This window comes from Astatotilapia calliptera, chromosome 11 (assembly GCF_964374335.1).
Source record: "Astatotilapia calliptera chromosome 11, fAstCal68.1, whole genome shotgun sequence".
NCBI lineage: Eukaryota > Metazoa > Chordata > Actinopteri > Cichliformes > Cichlidae > Astatotilapia > Astatotilapia calliptera.
This window is the reverse complement of record NC_137432.1, coordinates 23,234,202-23,255,897: the sequence shown is the minus strand read 5'-3', so window position 1 is coordinate 23,255,897 and position 21,696 is coordinate 23,234,202. Positions and strand designations below refer to the sequence as shown.

Below are 21,696 nucleotides of genomic sequence, written 5' to 3'. Positions count from 1 at the left end.
CCTGCATCATGTTAAATTAAATGAATGTAAAAAATAATTATTTGCTGAACACTGTGCAGCCACTGTTTGGTCTTACTGTGGGCATATTAATTACACACTAGAGGTGAGTCATCACTCAGTCACAATGTCTCAAGTGAGCTCTGCAAATATGGTCCAGAAATAGGAACAGGGTTTTTAAATGAACTTGATTGTAAAGTGTGGCTTTCCAGCAACAGTGTGTGGTGTAGTGTGCAAGCTTTTTTTTTTTTTTTTTTTTTAAACAGAATGAACCAAAACAACAACAAATACAGAAAATGGCAAATGGAGCAGACTGATTACAGTCTGTAAAGCAAAAGAAAAAGAAAAAAAAAAGATTTGCCAATATGTGAAGGCTGGTTTAAGTCAATTCATTAATGCACTGAAAATGTTACCCCTCTAATAGTTTTGATCCTTAAAAATAATATCATAAGATATAGTTCCCCCCTTAAGTATGCATATATTCACTGTGACAAAAATAAAAGCTGCAGAATGTGTGCATGTTCATCACACCAGAAAAGATTGGACACTCAAAGGGCGGTGATATAGCATCATTGATGAGAACAGCAGTGAAAGCAGTTCAACTTATATATATATATACACACACACACACACACACAAACAGGCTGGTAGTTTTGTCAGTCATTTTCAATTGGTCAAACCAAGTTATCTTAAGGTCACGAGGAAGGGACGAGAAGGTGAACTTGAAGATGTTTTACAATTATTCTGTGTGCAATGTGAACACTGCAAACTGATTATTAGCTGCTCCTACATGTGACTGTGAAGATAACAATTTACAGAGGGTGGTAACAGACGTATAAACATTCAGGAAAACACCAGTGTGCCAACGCTGTAGTGACAAATATGCTTTGTGGTTACATTTGGGTATATTTTTTAAACAATGTATTCAGAGACTTTATGCAGGAAGGTTTTCAGCATATTGATAAAACTGTAATTTCACCACAGCTTCAACACACACTTGAATCAAACACTAGAGATGTGAGACCACTGCACCTCTGACTTGTAGAGGTAAACTACTACCAATGTATGAGAGAGGTCAGTATTATGGAAACAATTTCTGGACAAGAGGGAGCATTAAGGCCATCGTGCTAATCTTTTTCTTCGTTGTTATTTTACCTCTTAAAAGTGGTGAGAGGTGCACAAGTGTTTTAGGGTGAAGCCCATGTGAGCACAAGGTAAGCACAGACGCTTGAAAGCAAAAGCATGAAATTAGCAATATAGAGAAAAGGGCCAAAACAATTGGAAGTATTCAAATGAACCATTTTACATGCAATCCTAATTAGCTTAAACACCATCTGTGGGTTCCTACAAATGGAAAAGCATCAAGTCTACCTAGCAAGAAAGCACAGCTGAAAAACAAAGGCTTTAAATGTTAATGTAATGGTAGCTGTGCAAATGCATGAGAACAATCTGAAAGGTAAAGTCAAACAGCGCAATTCAAGTGATGGATAGTGACCAAATAAAAATACCTCCCCCTCCCAGTTGAATTGAAACTCTGGATTTTATTCAAGAGTACATATTGAAGCCTAGCAAGGGTGTGGTTCAAAGTCTAATACTCCCTCCCATCCCATCATCCACTACCGAGTATCTTCATGACTCAGTCTAATGTGAAGCGCGCACAGGTAGACATTTATATATAGGAAATAAAAATGCATAATTATCTTCAGCCTCCTCTTCTGTGCGGTGGTTTCGCAAAAGGAGGACATAAACACATGATAGGTACTGGAGAGAAAATCTTCTGGGCTAAAGCTTATCCAAGGCCTCGATCACAGTAAAGACGGGGTGCGTGAACAACGATCACTGTCCTCATGTACAGAGATAATAGCTTTAAAAAAAAATTAAAAAAAAAAAAGAGAGGGGGGGGGCTATGTCAACTCAGTCTTTATATTTACAAGCTTAGAAATATACAGTGAGAGTGACAGAAGGGTGGAAAAAGGTTGAGCAGAAGAATATTATTTACAGCGGGTAGTTTGGAAATAAGTCTTAATCTCACCTGAAAAACAAATCACTTCAAATCTCTCTCTCTCTCTCTCATGGAAGAAGAGATTACTGTCATGAATTCAATCCGACATTTTTGTTTTACTTTGACATTTTTGGGAAATGCAGTAATTCTTATTCATCTGTTAAATATGATGCAGACACAGATGAGCTTAGCAGAGTACAAAGACTGGAAGTACGGGCAAAACAGCTTGGACTTCTTGAAAAAAAATTGTGACTTCTTAGAGTTGTGCTGTTGCTGTGAAATTTATCTCAGAAGTCACTGCATGCTCATTATCCCCTGTAAAAGGTCCGTTTTGTATGGGTGAAAGAAATTAGATGTTTTTTTTCCTGATCTAGCTTTCCAACTGTTTACAGTTTTTATGTTAAGCGTCATCTACAGCATGCTGGAGATGAGTGATATTGAGCTTCATTACAAAACAAAAAAGCCAACAAACGCATTTCCCAAAAAGCCAAACTACAGCCCTGTTTTTCCTCAATATCATGAGACCCATCTTTCTTTTATCCAGCATCTCTCTTCTCAGATTAAAATAATAATAATAATAATTAAAAAAAAATATCACACAGGAAAACTCTGAAGCCCCTTTCAGACACGCTCTCATTTTCAATTATCTCTTGTAACTTGTTCGCTTCATGTCTGAATAAGCATTCTAGTCACTTTTCTATAATTTTACTAAGTGGGATCCAGTACAGTGGTAATATTCACAATTGCGCTATATAACATAGACATCGTATTTTAACTGGATTAACTTACGTTTCCAGCCTATGAGGGAGGGGCAGGAATAGCCATCACTTGCTACAGCACAGACATGGACATAAATATAAAGACCTCTATTTTAGGGAACAATGGCTAAGATAAGTAATCTTCACAAGTCTGTGGATAAGACTTCAATGGATGCACATAATAATCCAGTATGGCAATTCCCATGTAGCTCGTGGTTATGTCCCTAAGCCATGAGGAACATTAACATTAAAAACAAAGCGACCCATGTCTGAATGACAGAATGCCGTCACTGTAACAGACGAACGAAGCCACCAGCATGTCTGAAAGGGCTGAAATGTAGTTTCATTTTTCTTGAACTATTTTGCTTTTTTCTTCTTACAGGTATGCAATTCCTGCAACAGAACGAATGAAACTTGTGCACGGAGAATTGTTGTGGGGGAAAAAGAAAAAAGATTATTGGTTGTTACATAACAATCTGCACTATGAAACTGATAACCTCTTAGCTTTACGGTGCAGTGTTAGATGACTGGCTACCTGGCTGAAGCAAGACAATTTAAATCAGCTATTTACACACAACCTAAGGTAGTTTTAATTCAAGCTAATTAACAGAGTAAAGATATCTGGGCTCATACCAGCAGGGCTAACACACACACTGCACTGCTAGATGTGTGGCTTGCACTTCTCATTCAGCTTGTCGCAGATGACCACTTCAGTAGCGTGGGGGTAGGAAAGGCCTCTTCTGTGCATGCAAGGGACCACCTGTGAATGGAGGCCCGGGGCGCTTTCCCCCACGAAACCCCCCTATGGGTAGATCTTGATTATGCTGCTGAGGGTTTCGGCCTCGCAGCAGGGATCTCTGTGAGATGGGAACGGAGAGGATTGGAGGCCGAGGAGTAGGCAAGGTGAGGAGGGGAACAGGGTTAGGGTTTTGGTTGCGGGGCTGCCCTGGAGGACTAGCAGAAGGTTTCTGGAGAGGAAGGGCAGCGGACTGGGTAAGTGAGCGCGAAGGAGCAGTGTCAACTGCAGGGGAATTAGGTGTGGAGGGTGAGGTTGCAGATGATGTGGGAGAGGGAGACGGGGATGGAAGAGGTAGATTCAGAGGCTCCTTCACTCTACCCAATAAAGGTGGAGGAACACCAGGGGTACCTGGACGGTGGAGGGGGGGTGCATGGCAGAGAACAAAGGGCTCTTTTACTGTGCCGGGGCGGGGAAGCTTAGGGGGCTCGCCTAGCAACGATGACATGAGGGGTGGGGGGGCCACTTTGCCTCCTCTTGGCCCTACTCCACCTCTCTCTGCAGCTTCAGGTCTGACTGAGTGAGGAAGTGGCAGAGGCCGGTCAGCAGGGACCATCACCCCTCCTACCATGACTGCAGTGGGTACAGCAGGGTGAGTAGGTGGAGGGGAATGGCGCTGTGGTATTGGGGGTGGAGGGGGTCTAGGGATTGCTGGAGGTGTGCTGAAGAAGGGAGATGTAGGAGGAGGAACTTGGTGGAGGTGTGATGGAGGAGGAGTCTGGATGTTCTCTGTGTGGTAAGGCAACTGATACTGAGTTTGAGGAAGATGAGGAAGGGGCGGAGGGGGGTGAAGATGTGGGGGGAGTAGGAGATGTGGGGGAGGAGGAGGCATAGAGGGGGTCATGTCCTCTGTGCCCCCTGGGCCAATGTTAAGAGGAGGGGGGACAAGTTGTGGTGAGGGAGGCTGAGCTTCCAGGTATCCTTCCTCTTCATACCACATGGCTCCTCCTGGTCGACTTCCAGGTCCTCCTCCCCGTCGAGAGCCTCGACCAATCACGCGTATGCTCTCTACTGTCTTTATGCGCTCTCCAGTGAGCGGTCTATTAGAGTAGCCTAGAGTTTGAATGGGTGCCCCTTCGGTGCAGGGTGACACGAGTGTCTCAATACGATGGTATTGCCCCTCCTTCCCATCTCCACTTGGAGACATTTGACCTTTTAACTTGTCTTCTTTTTTTCCACACTGACCTTCATCTGAACCAATGCTTGCCTTACGAGAGCCGGCACAGGGCCTCCTCTCTCCCATTGCTCTGTTGTTTCCCATCATCCTTAGCTGACTTTGCTGATCATCCTTCTTACCCTTCATGTCATTACTAGGAGAAGAGGAGACCAGCTTCCTCACATGCATCACTTCATTGTCTTTTAATTTTGTGCCGCTCTTTCTTCCAGCGCCATATCGGGAGGTGGGCAGGAAGTCTCCATCATTGCCGCTTCCCGACGGGGTGATAGCTGCATCCCAGGGTTCATTGCGGTAGGCTGTGGGTGAGAGGTTATGACCTCCAGATGAGCCCACAGATTCTGGCACACTTGCAGGTGTGTCCATAATCTCATCCTGGGTTGGGGTGCCGGCTGCCTCGTCTCTCACTGGGGTCCCATCCACCCCATCAGGACTAACATCACCAAGAGCGAGACTAAAACCTGGATTACCCTGCAGGAAACTGTTGATTTTGGATTCTAAGCTGGGGGGAGAGACAGAAGGAGCTGAGGGGCGAGGGGGGGGAGGTGGTGGAGGAGGAGGGGACAGTTGTCTCTCTCTCCCCCAGTCTCTGATTCTTCCAGGTGTTTCTCGCTTGTGGCTGTTCCCCAGACCAGCTTTCGTTTTTGGGGTAGTTGGGGTGGTCGGGGTGCTGGTGTGCAGAGCTTTAGAAGGTGCTGATTCTGGGGAGGTTCGTGTACCAGCAGCAGCACCAGAGGTGGTGTTAGTCACACTATGCAGGAAAGAGGACAAACCTGACAAAAACAAAGTGTGACAAATATTGAAACAAGGTCACTTCGTTAGTTATTCTTAAAGAAATTCAATAAGCCAAATATATGGATCTTACCTGTTGTGTTGGTTTTAGACAGAGCATTAAGTATCCCTTCAGGTGTGATATCAACACGTGACAGGATACTGGCCAAGGCAGGGCTTGGAGGGGTTCCTTTGGAGGCTGCTGATTGGCCAGATGGGGTTGTGGGTGTCCCAGGAGATGGACGAGGTGATGGGCTTGCTGCAGAGAGAAAGATCAAAGCAGCCCCAGAAATTTAACAAAATTATTTTAAATGTACTGAATCAAACAAAACGTCTTAAACTGGAAAAAATGTTCTGTGTTCCAACAATAAATTGAAAACAACATTAAAGTTAACCAGCAAGTATGAGCTGCATGGTCAACAACTGACTTTGCTCATTAGTCTGTTCCACAGAGATCCCCTGTTGTCCAGACATAATTAAAAAAAACAAATCATTGAGCTACGCTGGGTGATGTGCGTCTTCTTTACACAGAAAAATGTAATGGCGGCTTATTTGGAAATGGCTCCACAGATAATTAACCACAACCACTTTTACAGTTTCCAAGAGAGTTGTTCATGTAATGCAGAGGTCATTACATATTCCTGGAAATACTGTTAACATTGCTTCACTAACCCATTGCAGGCTCTTGAGGGAGGGCTAAAATGAGTGAGAAACATAAGCACATTTGTTGATAATTTCAATTAGCATTTCATATTTTGTGAGCACAGTCAGGGTTGAATAACATCTAGATTCAAGTCTGAAAAGATAAGTGATCAATGTAGTTAATTCTAGGACATTCAATTGAAAATGTTGTAATGAATACAGATTATTATAAAACAAAAAGTACAATCAGAAAGTTCTAGAATTAAGCACATGGGGAAAAAAATAACAAAAATATATAGTGGCAGCTGCCAGTTCTACCCTTCAGCTTCCTAGTAAATGCACCTATGCTTTGAACTGGAAAATTAGGTGATTTTCAGATAACCTGACCACTGACCCTTAACCTTGATGTCAAGGTCACTGACATTAAAACTCATCTGAGCTTTTCAGTAGATGCACCTACAGTATGAACTCATTCTCGCGTTATTGTATTCACAAACTTGGGTTTCTAAACCACCTGCCCACTCAGCGGAGTGAGAATGAAGCTTTTATAGCAGAGAGGCTTTAAAAAACAAACAAACAAACAAACAAACAAAGAACCTAAAAATATTCCTGGATTTAAAATCTCCCTTTCAAAAATCATATTCTCATCCATAGCTGATCATCTTTTAGGTCAGAACTTGAAGTCCAGGTCTGTCCCCTTAAACGGCTCCTTCTGGTATGTATGGCCGACGGTGAACACACCACAGTTCAGTTCACGGCGCTTGCGCTAATGTTTTCCTTGACATGCCCTAAAATGTTAGAGCAGAACTTCACATTGACTCTCTGAAGTTCACAGTGCACAAACCTGTAACTGTCCTGATCTTACAAGTTTCAATATCATAGTCTCATCACCACAGATGATGGCCCACAAATGATGTTTGCTGTTGATGTGGAAAGTAGTCTGGAGGAACATAAGAAGCTGATCTTAGAAGGAAGATGGCCTAAATTAATATCAAGTAACACTTTTAAAGCCCGTCTAGTCCTGGATTTTTTTTTTCACAAAACAGAACAGTTTGTCTTGTTTTTTTTAAATTTTGTCTAATAACCACCAAGCATAACACAGAAAGTCTTGTCCCTCTTCCACAAACATACCTGTATTCTTCATGGCGGAGGTTAGCGAGCTGAGAATGGAGGTAATCTTTCCCAGGTCCACCTTGGCCAGATTGACACCCAGAGGGGTGGCTGGGGTACTTGTAGGAGTAGCAGATGTGGGAGTCACTGGGGTGGTTGTGGTGGTAGTAGCAGAAGCATTGTTCTTAGAGGCCTTCGCAGGCGGATTTGGAAGCTTTGAAGGCGCATCTGACTTTGCAGCCTTAGACATGGCAGCGGCTGGCTTTTCCTTCTTATCATCTGAGAATGAAGGAAATTCAAAGAGCTCATAGATTCTCAAAATTGAATCACAAGTTTGCAGCTTTGCAACTTAACTTTCTAATGAATTAATTTGGAGACAAAAAATTATATCATAGCACAACCACAGATCTAGGACACTCACCCCCTGCAGTTGCAGCATCAGTCTCTTCGTCAGACATATCCATGTCCTCCATGTCTCTGTTGTCACTCTGCATTTCTCCTTCATCCATGGCCTTTCCATCCAGATCTGGATCGAGCTGGGCTCTGCTAGCCACCATTGCCATAAAGGGTGAGTCAGAGCCAGTGGGGGAGGGGGCATCTTCAGATGGTGAGGGGATGGGAGAGTCCTCAGGTCCAGGTAGAGTGGACTTGAGGGAATCCAATTTCCTTTTAAGACTGGCCACACGATTGGCAAATGCGTTGTAAGCCTGAGGAGAACGTCGAAGAGAGAAACAAAATTAAGCTCAAACAGTGGAATAGCTGGATCACCAATCAATGAAATAAATTAGTTTTAATGTTTTAAATACAAATGCTTGAATATTTCCACTTTAAGACCAACTAACTCTAATTGTTTTGATATCTTTACATCTTACAAAAGACAACACCTACATTGGCCACAATCTTAACTTCCTTGTACTGCATCTCGTAGAAAATATCTGCGTTTCCCAGAGCCTCCAGCAGAGGAGGTCCTGCTTTCAACTCTTTCTCCAGGAAGCTGACAAACTCCTGCAGCTTCAGGCTGCCATCCTCAAAGTCCTTGGCAAATTTGTTCCCCCCTGCCTTATCTAACACAAGAGACAGTTGACAAGCAAGCCATTAAACACAAGGTTTACTCAATTTTTAACAAGTTAAATCAGAAAAAAAGCTAACAGAACAGTCAGAAGGTCAGTGCTGATGCCGAATGCATCAGGGGAAAAATAAATAAATAACACACTTTTTTTTCCAGAGAACTGCATCCCGCTTAACAAGAATAATCCATTGACCTATCCATGAACCCTTTTCACCGATGCCATTCTCAGAAATGGTACATGGGCCTTTTCAGAAATAAGATGCAAAGACTTAACAGCCATTGTTTACGGTGTGTGTTTAATGTGTGTACTGGCTGTACAAGAGCTTTCAGCTGAGGCTAGAGAAAAACTTACCAGTACTAAAAAACATTTCAAATACATGTGGAGAATTCAAATCTCCTCCACATGTAATTTGTTTAAATTATTTCATTTATAAGCTCAGATATCAGGGAACTAAGCACAGTTCATTAGTGAGTTTTGCACTGAGATGTTTAAAACAAACAAACAAAAAAAACTCCCTGGTGATAAAGCTGAGCTGATGCATTTCAGAATGTGAGAACACAAATGTCTGTCCCAGTCAGACTGGTCATTACTTGGGTTTTTAACCTGCACTGTGGTTTCAGATTGTGTCAATATGCAAGCAGCACAACTAATAGTCCCGTACGTCCACCACAAGCTAGTGCTAATCACGTGTTCTGCTGCCCGCACACTACATCAGGGAGCACCCTCGCTTAAGAGAAGATAGATTTCTCTTATTATGAGCATGTCTTAAGCAAACAGTTTCCTTCAGTGTGCTGCATGTCATAAAGGACAAATGTTGAAAGATGAGACTAAATTTTTAGATTCTGTAACATAGCTGAAGCAGACTAATTTACAATAAAATACAAAAGTAAAAGCAACACAGCAAATATCAGATGAAAATGAATTGGCTCACTTTAACAAGTGCGACAATTTGAGTTGTTGATATGAGTATAAAGTGTTGTGACAGTGAGGGATGTGTTGCCTTGTAGAGAACTATTTTAAAAGGACTTTAGGTACAATTAAAGTACAGGTGTGTTGTCTAAAACCATCACAAGTCCATGTTTTTATTGTTTGTTTTTAACTTTACCCTCCATGCCCACACCAAAGCCAGGAAGACCCCTGCTAGTGATATGTATACTTGTTTTGACAGGCTATGCCAAGGACATAAAAATCCAGTATATTTGAGACTTAAGAGAAAGTACAGAAGACAACAGGTGTGCACTGATGTACAAATAAGCCCAGTGACATCTGACCTTTAAGTCTCTTGAGGGCCTCCGTGCTGCAGACATCCACCCGGAGAGCTGACAGCTGCTTTTCTTGAAACTCTTCTTCGGCAACAGCTTGCCTATATTTTAACAATTGTTCAATGAGGGAGTGGGGCTAGAAGAGAGAGAGAGTGCAGATGATTTAACATCACAAGATGTTGTTATATCGTGGTTGATTTTCAGGCTTTTTAGAAAAGAAAAGAAAAGAAAAGAAAAAGGAAAAATCCAGGAAAACACAAAGAAGGCCTACCGTGAACTCCGCCACAATCTTGGACTTCAGGGCAGCTTTGGAATTAGCAGGAGCTAGAGAGTAAAAATAAATTACTTTAAAAACACTGTAAGGTATCTGGAAATATTCCAAACAGACAGCGTTAACTTAAGGATGATTTAGTAACCTATGCCCACACTAATACGTTTTCAGCAGTGCCCACACTACCTCAGTATTTTAGCACCTCAAACGGACTTTTCGTTAAACTGCTGACTTTCAGTTTTCTTTGAACAGCGTTTTCCCACACACATACTTTATTCAGCAGCGCCACCAAGTTATATTTTAAAATTTATTGAAGCATTTTTAAAATTTATATTGCTCATCAATGTACAAATTTTATAACTAGCAACCTACAATACTCCCAATTACCAGCAGGTTGACCAGAGGAGTGTACTACCAAACAGGAATTGAATTTATTGAGGTAGGTCAAGGTCACTGAGACTTTAGTTTTTAGTTTGAAAAAGTTTCGGAAATCCTAGGTGACTATTTCTCAAGTTATCGCATTCACAAACTTGGGAGTTCATGTTGCCTGCCCACCTGCCCAGTAGGGTGCCGACAATATCCTATCAGCTTCTTATGGATGAGGGGTAAAAAACAAAAACAAAAAAAACTATTTCATCCATCCATCCATCCTCAGAGGCTGGGTTGCAGGGGCAGCAGCTTAAGCCAAACCCAATACCAACTGTAATTAATCATATTCTCCCATGTCTTCACAATGTGTCTTTATACTCTAATAACTTGAAATCAGCAATTTTGCTTCACTTTCCTTCGTCGTTTAAAATAACCATGAAGTGAATAACTGACTTTAAAACCAACTAATTAAACATCCAGTATTTACAGCATAATATTTACAGCATTACATTGAGATTGTTAATTTCCTGTTTCCTGCTACCAAGATGACCTTATAAATATATTTAATATATTTTAATATTTTTGAATAACATTTTCACCTTGTCATCATTTCAAGTAAAGAAAGTTCTGGTCTTTCTTTTTCTGGACATTGCTGTTCTTCCTAAGTAGTCATTTCTGCATCTACCATACGTAACACAGTCATGCAATAAGAGTTTCCTGGCATGTTAGTAAAGAATATATAGTTTGGTTTAAAAAAACAAAAACAAAAACAAAAAAACACACTGACAAAACTCTGAAGTGACAAACTGACCATTTGCAGGTGTAGCCTCTTTTTCCTTTTCCTTTTCTTTTTCCTTTTCTTTTTCCTTTTCTTTTTCCTTCTGCTTCTCTCGCTCCTTTTCCTTTTTATTCAAGTTGGCTTTGAACTGGGCAATGACCTCCTCGGGATACACACTTCTTTCTTCCCAAATGGAAAAGATCCTTTCCACTGACCTGCGAACCTTCCCATCTCTAACAGAGTAAAATGATAAATAACACACAGACCTTAATACCTTTTCAGTGATAGGCATGACGGGTTAGAAGAGAAACAAAATGCAGTGATGGCTGGACAGTACCGTAGAACAAACACTATGTACTTACTTGATGAGCTGAGCAGCATTAGGAAGGACCTCTGAGAAGGCTGAACGAAAAACGATGGCATTCTTTCTTTTGCAGTTTTGTATCACATCGTTGGCAAGGTAGAAAAGATTCAAGCGGTGATTGTTATCAGCTGAAAAAAAGAAAAGCAGAGAAATAAAGGACTCAATCTGGAGTTTAGATCACTATTAGCCTATTTACACTAGTTTCTACTTGGTTTGACCCGATTCAATTTTGGTTGTTTTCCCATTGCAATTGAGTACAACCTGAGGTGCGTGGGGTTGTGATGTCATTTGTATGCAACACAAACGGCATAACAAAGGAGGACATTGAGGTGATGTACGAGTTTCCTCGTTGCAGGGTTTCAAAAATGGTGTTTTTGATTTTTGTCAAGGACATGCTGTCACGATTCATCAAGTTACACCACTGACTAGCCAGAGTTCAACCACTCTGGTGACTCAGTTACTGCAACTTTGCAACTGTTACCTTAACACAAAATTTCTGCTTTTGTGGAAACATGCACATCCAGTGAAAGCTGCTGCTGGATGTGAATGCAAGCCAACATTAGATACTGTGCTTACAGATGAAAGCAGTATACTTGAACGCCAACAAGGGAAAAACAAGGGGGCAGGGATAGCTCAGTAGGTAGAGTGGTGGCCCTATGATTGGAAGGTTGGGGGTTCAACTCCACTGAACGGCTACACTGAGGTACCGTCCCTACACACTGCTCCCCGGGCGCTGCATTGGTGGCTGCCCACTGCTTCACTGGGTGAATGGGTTAAATGCAGAGGAACTATTTCCCTATGGGGACTAACACATACACATACACATTCAGTAATTTATTCAATAAACAACAAGGTATAGTCTTAGCCTCAGGAGCTAGCATTGCCCTCTTTTGCCGAAATGACTTCTGTACGTGTTTATTCACCAGTCTTTGAAAATTTTAACAAGCTTAAGTCAAAGTCTTCCAGAAAAAAATTCTTGCATGTATATCCAATTTCAAATCTCAAAACATTTAAAAAGAAATCAAATATGATTCAATTATTTTTCAAGTCACTTTTTAAATCGCTCCTTGGTGAATTTTCTGACTCTGCTAACTATCATCCTCCTGCTGAAAGGCTCACCAATTTAGTCAACTTGAACTTTTGGACAGATGACCCGTGAAAGCCATCTGCAGTCTACACCAAACATCTCTACTGTTTCTCTGGCTAAACCACAACATCTTTGACTTATTTTACCGCATTACTGTAAGAGGCCTGGAAAACTGGAAAACTTTCAGTTACCATCACTGTAGAGATACTATAGCTACAGCAAAAAGCTGAAGATCGTTTCTTCTTGTGATGGTCTGGATTAGTCAACTTATGCATACGTTTCCATTTCAAGAAGGAATACAATAGTGGCAGGACACAATGAGTTTTGCTGCTTTAGGGAGTAAACAATACTACTGGTTAAATTCTGGATTTTGGGAAATAAATGTCGTATCTAAAAATATCTAAATCTCTTAATGTGTTTTTTACATTTGAATTAGACTGGATTATCACCTCAGTCTAAAACAGAAGCAGCCTTTTATAAACACAATAATCTACCAGCAAAAAATAATAACAATAAACAAGAAGAAAAGGAGGTGAAAGTATTTCCTCTGCCTCAGCTCTCACCTTGTTACCTTCCATTATATACAGCAAGCTGTGCCAAGATAACTTTTTGAGTTGCTGACCTTTTAATTAAACCCCCAAAAGTCAGCAAATTTTAGGCTGGTAAAACAAACCTTTAAAAACCTTTTTTAAGTAGTTTCTTAATAGCAATAATTAACATACAAAACACAATATTATGCATTTAAATTTAATTTGAAACTATTAAATCAGTTCCATCATAATATCAATTTTAAATATCAGTGAAACCTGTGGCACAACAGTAAAGACACAGTGTCAGTCTGTGACTAAGCACGAGGAGCTTGAGCGGCCTAATTCTCAACCTGTGGAAACTGAGGTTGTGGCTTCGTTAAATCTCTGCATGTGCATTCCCAGTAGTGCTGTGACAGCAAGGAAGGCGAGTTTAACCACCAATTAATTAATTATCCTTTCACAACCAATGCCGTGCATTTTAGGAACGTGTAAATTGTAGGAACAGAACTTAAGGGACAACATCTTTGTATGAAAATTAGTGAAAACACCCAAACAGCAAACAAATCAAATTTTAATTTGTGTGACAGGAGATCTTTCTTCAAACTCTAGGGCTGCTCGATTATGGCAAAAATGATAATCACGATTATTTTCACTGAAATTGAGATCTCGATTATTTGACGATATTTATTTAACAATAACAATGTATTGAATAATGACTTTAAAGAGTGTCAAAAAATAATATAAAATAGTGTGCAAATACTGATAACAGTGCAAATGTTTGCAATATAAAAAACAAATGAAAAATGTAAACATCTATGTTTAGTGAACTTTGCAGTGTTGCTCTGTGGTGCAGCTACGACACTGTAGCAAAGTTTACACACTATGTCTACTTGATCCACGTCTGACTCCGCGAACCCATAATGTTTCCACACCACTGAAGTTTTTTTTACCTTTCTTTTCAACCAACGGCAGTCACTCTCCTCTCCAAATAACTTCTGCTTAGCTTTCCGAGCTTCCCTCGGGTCCTCTTAATCAGTGGTCCCCAACCCCCAGACCTCGGACCGATACCGGTCCGTGAGTCGTTTGGTACTGGGCCGTGAGAGTTGAGGCTCAGGTGTGAAATGTATAGTTTTCAGGGTTTTTATCGGTTTTCAGCATTATTTTGTTATCGTTTTTATCGTTTACTCGGTTTTCCTGAGTCTTTTCACGTGTGTTATGAATAAATTTTCTTTTTTTCGGTACCGGTACTAGTTTTATTTTGTTGTATTTATCCGCGACACCTTAAAGGCCGGTCCATGAAAATATTGTCGGGCATAAACCGGTCTGTGGCGCAAAAAAGGTTGGGGACCGCTGCTCTTGTGACACGTGTTCGAAATGCAGAGAGGTGCGCTCGATTTGCCACACAGAGCAGCGAGAGAGTAAAGCACGAGGGAGGGGCTAATAATCGGCTCAGTCTTTTTTAATGATCGTTGAAAGCCCAGATCGTAATCGAGATTAAAATTCGATTAATTGAGCAGCCCTATCAAACTCCGCTCTAAATCATACATTAAAACTTTATTTATGAGAGACTTGCGTGTGAAATAATGAAAATGTCACTAAGTAGGACGAAGTATACATACTGCTATTCAACATCATGATGTTAGTTGTTATCCTTTAATAACAAGTATTGTTGGGCAGAAAACTGAGAAAGATTTATTTTAGAATCTATATTATGCATGATTAGACAAGATAAAGGAACAATGAATGTTTAATTAATGTAATACTGTTTCACTGTGTTCAATTTTTTCATCTTCTTTGTTTCTACTTTAGAAGTGATTTTCCCCCACTTGTTTTTAACTTTAACTGAATTGAGAATTTACTCAGTCATGTTCCTTTTGAATTACACATTACCTTTTTTGTTATGTCAAATTTATTTAAATAGCACATTTAACACAGAGTTGACCACAGTGCTGTACCTTAAAGTATAGAGCCCGCTCCCAGAACTACATTAAAATACTTTGTGTATTATAGATCAAGATGTGTGTCTATTCTAATAAACTGAAAAACTGACTATACTATAATGCATTAAATTACAATTAGGTAAAAGATACAGTATTAAGCCCAAAAGTTGGAAAATTACAACAACAACAAAAATACTCAAAGTCTACAAAACTTCAATATGACAACAAAGCTTAAGAGTTTAAAATAAGCAGAACTGAACAGAAAAGTGAGACAAAACTGAGTTTAAAAACCCCCCAACTAAAATATAAAATAAAACAGGTACCACAGTTTGACAGATTTCCTTTCTTAAAACTTGGCATAAAAACTGAATCAGCCTGAAAAAAAACCCCAACAAAAAACAAAACTCCACTGCCTGTTGTCTATGTGGTGCAGTAGTTGGTCTGAATTATCCATGACAGACACTTTTGCATCTAAAAAAAAGGTCCCTCAAGCATTTTTATCATCGTCCACTCAGACCACTGAAAAATGTTACTCATTACATGTATTGTGCTGCCTCACTCAAATGAGTAGTGAGAGAGAACAGTTAAGACGGGTTGACCTCTCCATGACAGAGAGCATCTTTAGCATGGTTATCAGCAGCCGGGAACATTATCTCAAAGATAAGAGCAAGCCTCACTCCAGAGCATGTCCTCTACAAACGTGTATTTATGAACCGAATCATCTGTAAAATTTGGAAACTTGTCATTTTGGACCGGAAAAATAATATTTTTAATTTAATTTGAAGCTTGATTTGTACTTATGGACAAAAGTCATTTGGGTTTCCTTTTTGCACATTATTATTTTTTTGTTTGAATACTACTAGCACTTTAATTTGTATTATCTAATATTTTTATTTATTATTTTCAAATTCATATGTTTCCTGGGTAATTATTTTAATTTTCTGTGGGATGAGACAACAGGATGACAGTCACAGGTGGGCAGACTTGAGCAGGTGAGGCACTGGAGCCTAGAAGAGAAGGTCTGCCCAACAGGACGAGGAGATGAGAATTACTGAAATAATCATTGACTAATCAAAGAAAAACTGGAAGATTATTCAACTACCAAAATAATCTTTAGTTGCAGCCCTACAACAAAGTCCCTTCTGATCAGTTTGCTCTGGTCTCCATCAGCACACAAAAGCTCAAATGGTACACAGCAGTTCATTTGTATTGTCAGCATAAGCTAATCTCATCATTGTTCTGTGGGCAGCCATGCAGGGTGGGAATTATAAAAAAAGAAAAGGAAAAGAAAAATGCCCACATAGTAACTGGACTTAGCCACTGAAACAGAACGTCCCATTGGACAGATTAGCTTTCTAAAACACAGGGCCTGAGCCTGCAAAAGAAGAGCCTGCAGCAATAGTGTGTCTGCTGATTTTGTGTGTTTTCAGCACTTTTTTTTCTTTATTTATTTTCATACCAATAGATCACATGCTCAAGATTAGAAAACATGCTTAAATACTGATGGTTCATTTCAGCTTTCTAAATTTTAGTTCATGCTAACTTTCTTGCTGGAGTTTATGACTACTAGGGCTGTGCTATCATATATCATTCATGATAACACTGGTACAAATTCTGAAATGATATATTACTACAGAAACATCATTTGTTTTCTATTACAGAGTGTGCCCAACAACAGCATTAAGCCCAGGCATGTCTGAGAGTGAAAGCAATTGTTAGGATTATTAAGATTTAGTATGTGAAAAATTAGCTTCAACAACCTCCAACAATCTACAGTACTTTGCAATATATGCAAGAAAACTGTTTCCACTAAACGTGGAACACACACACACACACACACACACACACACACTTTTCTACTTGAAAAAAAACAAAAAAACATAAAGTACAACAACAGAATGAAAGAGGACCTGGGGCCCGTTCTTCGTACGTCGCTTACTACATCCAAGATCAAATGACACATCCAAGATCAAATCATCGCGCTAACCGTGAGCTCGCTAATCCGGTTCCCCGAACACACCTGCTGTTGACGATTACTACAGCTGGACGCAGGAATGTGACATCACTGGGTGTCGTAAAAGGGGCTACGCATCGATAGTAGAAACATTGATCGGCAACCCGCTGATTGGTCGGCGAAAATGTCGAAGGGGCGTGCTCGGTATTTTCCGGCAGCAGAGCAAGAACTCATGAGTGAGGGATTTCAGGAGTTTCAGAGTTTAATTAAAACGCAAGAGAACACTGCAAAGGCTGCAAAAGCAAGGAGAGAGGGCTGGCAGAAAGTTGCTGACAAATCAAACTCGTAGGTAATTTAATAATAATAATAATAATGGATTGGATTTATATAGCGCTTTCCAAGGCACCCAAAGCGCTTTACGATACCACTATTCATTCACTCCCACATTCACACACTGGTGGAGGCAGCTACGGTTGTAGCCAGGCTGCCATATCGCGCCATCGGCCCCTCTGGCCAACACCAGTAGGCGGTAGGGTAGATCTATCATATGACACTATATTGTCCAATATCATATTATAATATAATATAATGCCATATGTTATATTATATCCCCTTTCACATTAGAGCCACAACAGGACCCACAAGAAAATGGGAACAAGTAAAAGTGGAATACAGGAGTATTCTACAGAGTGGTAATATTTATCTCTTAGATTGCTTTGCGTCTCTTGGCAAGGTAATACTGGCCTGTAATACTCTGTTAGTTTGTTCATAACAGCAACCAAGAAAAGGGCAGAGGAAAAAAAGACAGGTGGTGGTCCTGCACCCCCTCGTCAACAAGTTGGTTAAGTAAATAATACCCTCACGGGAATATCGATATCTCTCTATGAGCACACTGTCGCGCTGAGCTAAAGGATCCTGTCTGTCCCGCAATATACGCTGAATTCTGAGGACTCTCCTTATCAATCTTGCACCTTCCGCAATGGGTTGGTCGCGTATACGGACAGGACATGGCTGCGACAGGCTTCCCAAATCCACCTTCACTTTTATAGCCGTGGTCTCTCATCTTGATTACACGAAGTAATTTACAATTACTACTCTGAAATATGAATTACATCTGTAATAATCACATACATGTAATAGAATGTTAATAGTTCATTTCCCTTTTTTAGGAAATGACCTGTATGTATCTGTGTGACATCAATAAAAGGATCAAGTGCTGCATTACCTTTAGTTACATTGATAATATTTATTTATGGTGAAACAGTGGAAAAATATCGCTGTTGCTTTCGTATAAATGAAGCGGACATACCTGCGTGGCCGCGATCTAATCCTGTTTACATAAAGTAAACCTGCTCCCGAGCAGGTTTACGCTTACGGCTCTGTTGCTATGACAGCAAGTCCCGGATGAGCTTCGGGGAACCGACTGATCCAGGATCACGCGAAATCGTCAACAATCTAATCCGGCTAACCTACTTAGCGAGGTACGAAGAACGGGCCCCTGCTAGCAGCTGTGATGCTTCAACCAAATATAAACAAATGTCTCCACCGAGCAGTGCTGGAACACTCGCTAGTTGCACTCCATATGACAGGATGAATATTACTTAGGCCGTTAAGCAGTTGGCTAAAAACCTAAACAGAGATAACATCCTAGGTAGAAAATATTCTTCAGTTTTATTATGCAGCAACTGAAGAGTTACAAAGATAAGTTTACTTAAAAAAATAAAAATAACTACACTAAACGTTAAGTAGTTATGTTACTTACAGTTTCCAGGAAAAACACTACCCAGGGTACATACGGGTTTACATGTTACTTATGCTGTGTCACTGGCTATAATGCTGCTACTACAATGACAGTAGCTCATTAAAACATTCCTGAAAGGTGCAGTGAACATTCCTGAAAGGATCAGGAAAGTCATCAACCAGGAACCAAATTTGGTTTGTGAATCTGAACAATCTACAACAGAAACAACAACACAGAAGCACTATTTCAATATGACTTTACCAGCACTTCAAGCATCTATTTCATTTAATCATGCATGCACCAACATAAATAAAGAAGCACAGAATATGTAGGGCAGTTGGCCTGCCTTGTTCTTCCCACACAACTCTACAAAGCTGATGAAATTTATTTACTGCAGGCTTAAAAATAACAATCAGCCCATAACCCATCAAAACCTATACAAATAAAGATAAAGGCAGCAAATGTATTTCTAATAGCAACGGATAAGGAGGGAGAGACTTATCAAATGTACTGTAGACACTTAAGGGGCACAAATTAAAGAAACGGGAGTGAAAAAACTAAAGTATATTGCAGAGACTTTGACTAGCTCTAAATAATACAAACAGGTGCAAATTTATATGGACTTGAGGGAAACTTTTAAAAACAGCATTACTACATTTTCAAAACATGATTCGGTTTGTTTGTTTGGGTTTTTTTTTTTTAAGCAAAGAATCAAAGTTTTCAAACACATCTCATCATCATCCATGAGAATCTGTCACAAAAAGCTCACCTAGCAACTGACCAAAATGCATAATCCTCCTCGGCTTTTGGGTGAGCTGTCTTTTTGTTAGCAAGATTACGCAAACAAACTACCAGGCCAAGGTGGAGAATAGGAAAAGGAAGAAGCCATTACATTTAGTGTTGATCTGAATTCATTTCTTTAAAAACGCACGGTTTGGCATTGGCAGACAAGTGTGCTGATTAACTGCCCTTCCACTGAATTGCTCCACACTGCGATCCCGGCTGGTCTTATTAGATTTATTATGCAGGAGGATTCATAAAAACTCATAAGATACAAGTACATGGAGGGAGTAGAGATAAGAGTGCCGCCTTGAAATGTCAACATAGTGTTAGAGTGCAAAAGCAGAGATGACTGTAGTGACTAAGGAAATGCTTTCAAGGCTACAACTCTTCATAACTCCCTCTTGATAACTTGTTCTATTATGGAGGGCTCTTTTAGCATTTAACCAACACAACTAACTAGCAGCTATTTATTTTTTATTATTTGGCCATGACATGTTTTGGGATCTAGAACTACATCCAATTTAGGGTTTTGGGGAGTGCTGAAGCCTACACCAGATGTCACTAGACCTTAATAATGTGAGTCCTTGACAGGTTGCCAGTCCATAACAGGACAAACACACAGAGACAAAACCATCCACACACACATCCAGTTTAAAACCACAAGTTAACCCAGCATGTATGTCTTTGGACTGTGGGAGGAAGTTTTAGTACCGACAGAGAACCAACGCATCCACAAGGGGAACATACAAAGTTAATAAAAAGCATAAGACATAAAAAGCAAGATCTATGAGCAATTGTGTTTCCAATATATCTGACATATTAACAAAATATTTCTGATGTAGCAAAATATTAGTATATGTTGATTTAAGAAAGCTACAATGATAAGACTCATGCCTCTTATGAGACCTCTTTACACTCAACATCTTAAATCGGAATTACTGGTACAGATATAAAATTTTATTATTTAAAAGTGCATTTCAGATATCTAGCATTGAGGTTGAAAGGCACAAAATTACATCCTTACTAGATAAAAGTTTAACCTAACTAGACAGGATTTAATATCAAACAACGTAACTTCTACTTCTAATGTAAGAACTGTTGCGCACGTGTACTCTGCTACTTAAGATATATTTAATTAGAAACCAGTCTAAACACGTTATGGGAATGTCAACGGGGATTATAACACGTCAGAACAAAATAATAACTATCTAACACATTTTAAACAGAAGCCAATAGTAAAGGGTGAGGTGCTGTAATTAAAGTGTATTACACGATATCTACACTGCACATACCCACTATATGGCATTATCGTTAATACTAATCTGACAGGGGATAAATGAAGTGTAGATAGTTTAAACGACGTTATCACCGTTTGTTTGGAAAGTTTGGAACTACAGCTAGTCTAGTTAATTTTGCATTTTTAGTATAAATGTTAAATGAGCTTGTCGGTAAAAATTAATAATATAATAACAATGAAAGGGACATACGAGTTTAATTTAAGTGGATCGCTCCTTTATCGCTTCACGCGTCCTCTAAATAAACTATGCTCGATACGACCAGCCGTCAGGAACAACTCAAACCACCATGCACCAACTAAAGCTAACATGCAGCTGATTAAATCAGTCTAAAAATAATATTTTTATCATGTTTGCTCTTCGGCTTAAAAGCGCAGTGCCGTGAACCCCGGGAGGCCCGACTGTAAACATCGCTAGCAGTAGCTTTGCTAACATTAGCAGCTAATTTCAAGCAACGGCAGCGTTAGCTTATAAATATGCTGCATATCAAAAAACTTGAACTTCGTTCAGGGGGTAAATTATTGCTCTTTTGTGCACTAAACAACTTTGTCCCTAACGCAATAAACTGCAGCCGAGTTTTGCAAACTGGTAGCTGGTCCAGACAGAAATGCATTTGAAAAATGGCTAAAATGCGCTAGCTAGCGGATTAGCTTCAGTGACAAGCTACTCACATTTCTTGAGCCACTTCATCCAGTAGCGGACGATAAGGCTGTGATGTCTCTTGTTTTCAATGCACCAAGCTGAAAGTCCTTGTATTGACTCCATAGTGTTTGAAACTCCCTGAAAACGCCGGTCCAAAGACGCTTCCAGAGCAGCGGTGGAGCTGCGTGAGCCGTGACCACTTGCAGCCCCTGAACCGGCCGCCATCTTTCCAACTCTGTGGTGCTGCTGGGGATGGAGGAGCTAAACTAATGAGGACTGCTGGGGGTAAAACACGCCCCCCTGTTTTACTTTATTAGGAGAGCAAAACTAGAGCTACAAGCACAAGCGCAAAAGAAAACA

At 40.2% G+C, this 21,696-nt stretch overlaps 2 protein-coding genes across 2 annotated transcripts in view; both read right to left on the bottom strand.

Moving 5' to 3' along the window:
- The window catches only part of tars2 (threonyl-tRNA synthetase 2, mitochondrial), a 14,673-nt gene extending 11,143 nt beyond the window's left edge, over positions 1-3,530 (bottom strand). The window contains exon 1 of the mRNA XM_026183835.2: positions 3,391-3,530. Within this exon, the coding sequence (XP_026039620.1) occupies positions 3,391-3,444 (54 nt within the window). The 5' untranslated portion in view covers positions 3,445-3,530. The remainder of the gene's footprint in view (positions 1-3,390) is intronic.
- Positions 3,468-21,609, bottom strand: rprd2b (regulation of nuclear pre-mRNA domain containing 2b). Its single transcript, XM_026183833.2, has 10 exons — positions 21,366-21,609; positions 11,363-11,492; positions 11,034-11,233; positions 9,854-9,906; positions 9,592-9,718; positions 8,139-8,314; positions 7,672-7,957; positions 7,272-7,529; positions 5,593-5,757; positions 3,468-5,500 (listed from the first exon to the last, which is right to left on the bottom strand). The coding sequence occupies exons 1-10, from the start codon at positions 21,559-21,561 to the stop codon at positions 3,468-3,470; spliced, it is 3,624 nt and encodes a 1,207-aa protein (XP_026039618.2). The 5' UTR covers positions 21,562-21,609.
- Positions 21,610-21,696: the final 87 nt, after the last annotated feature.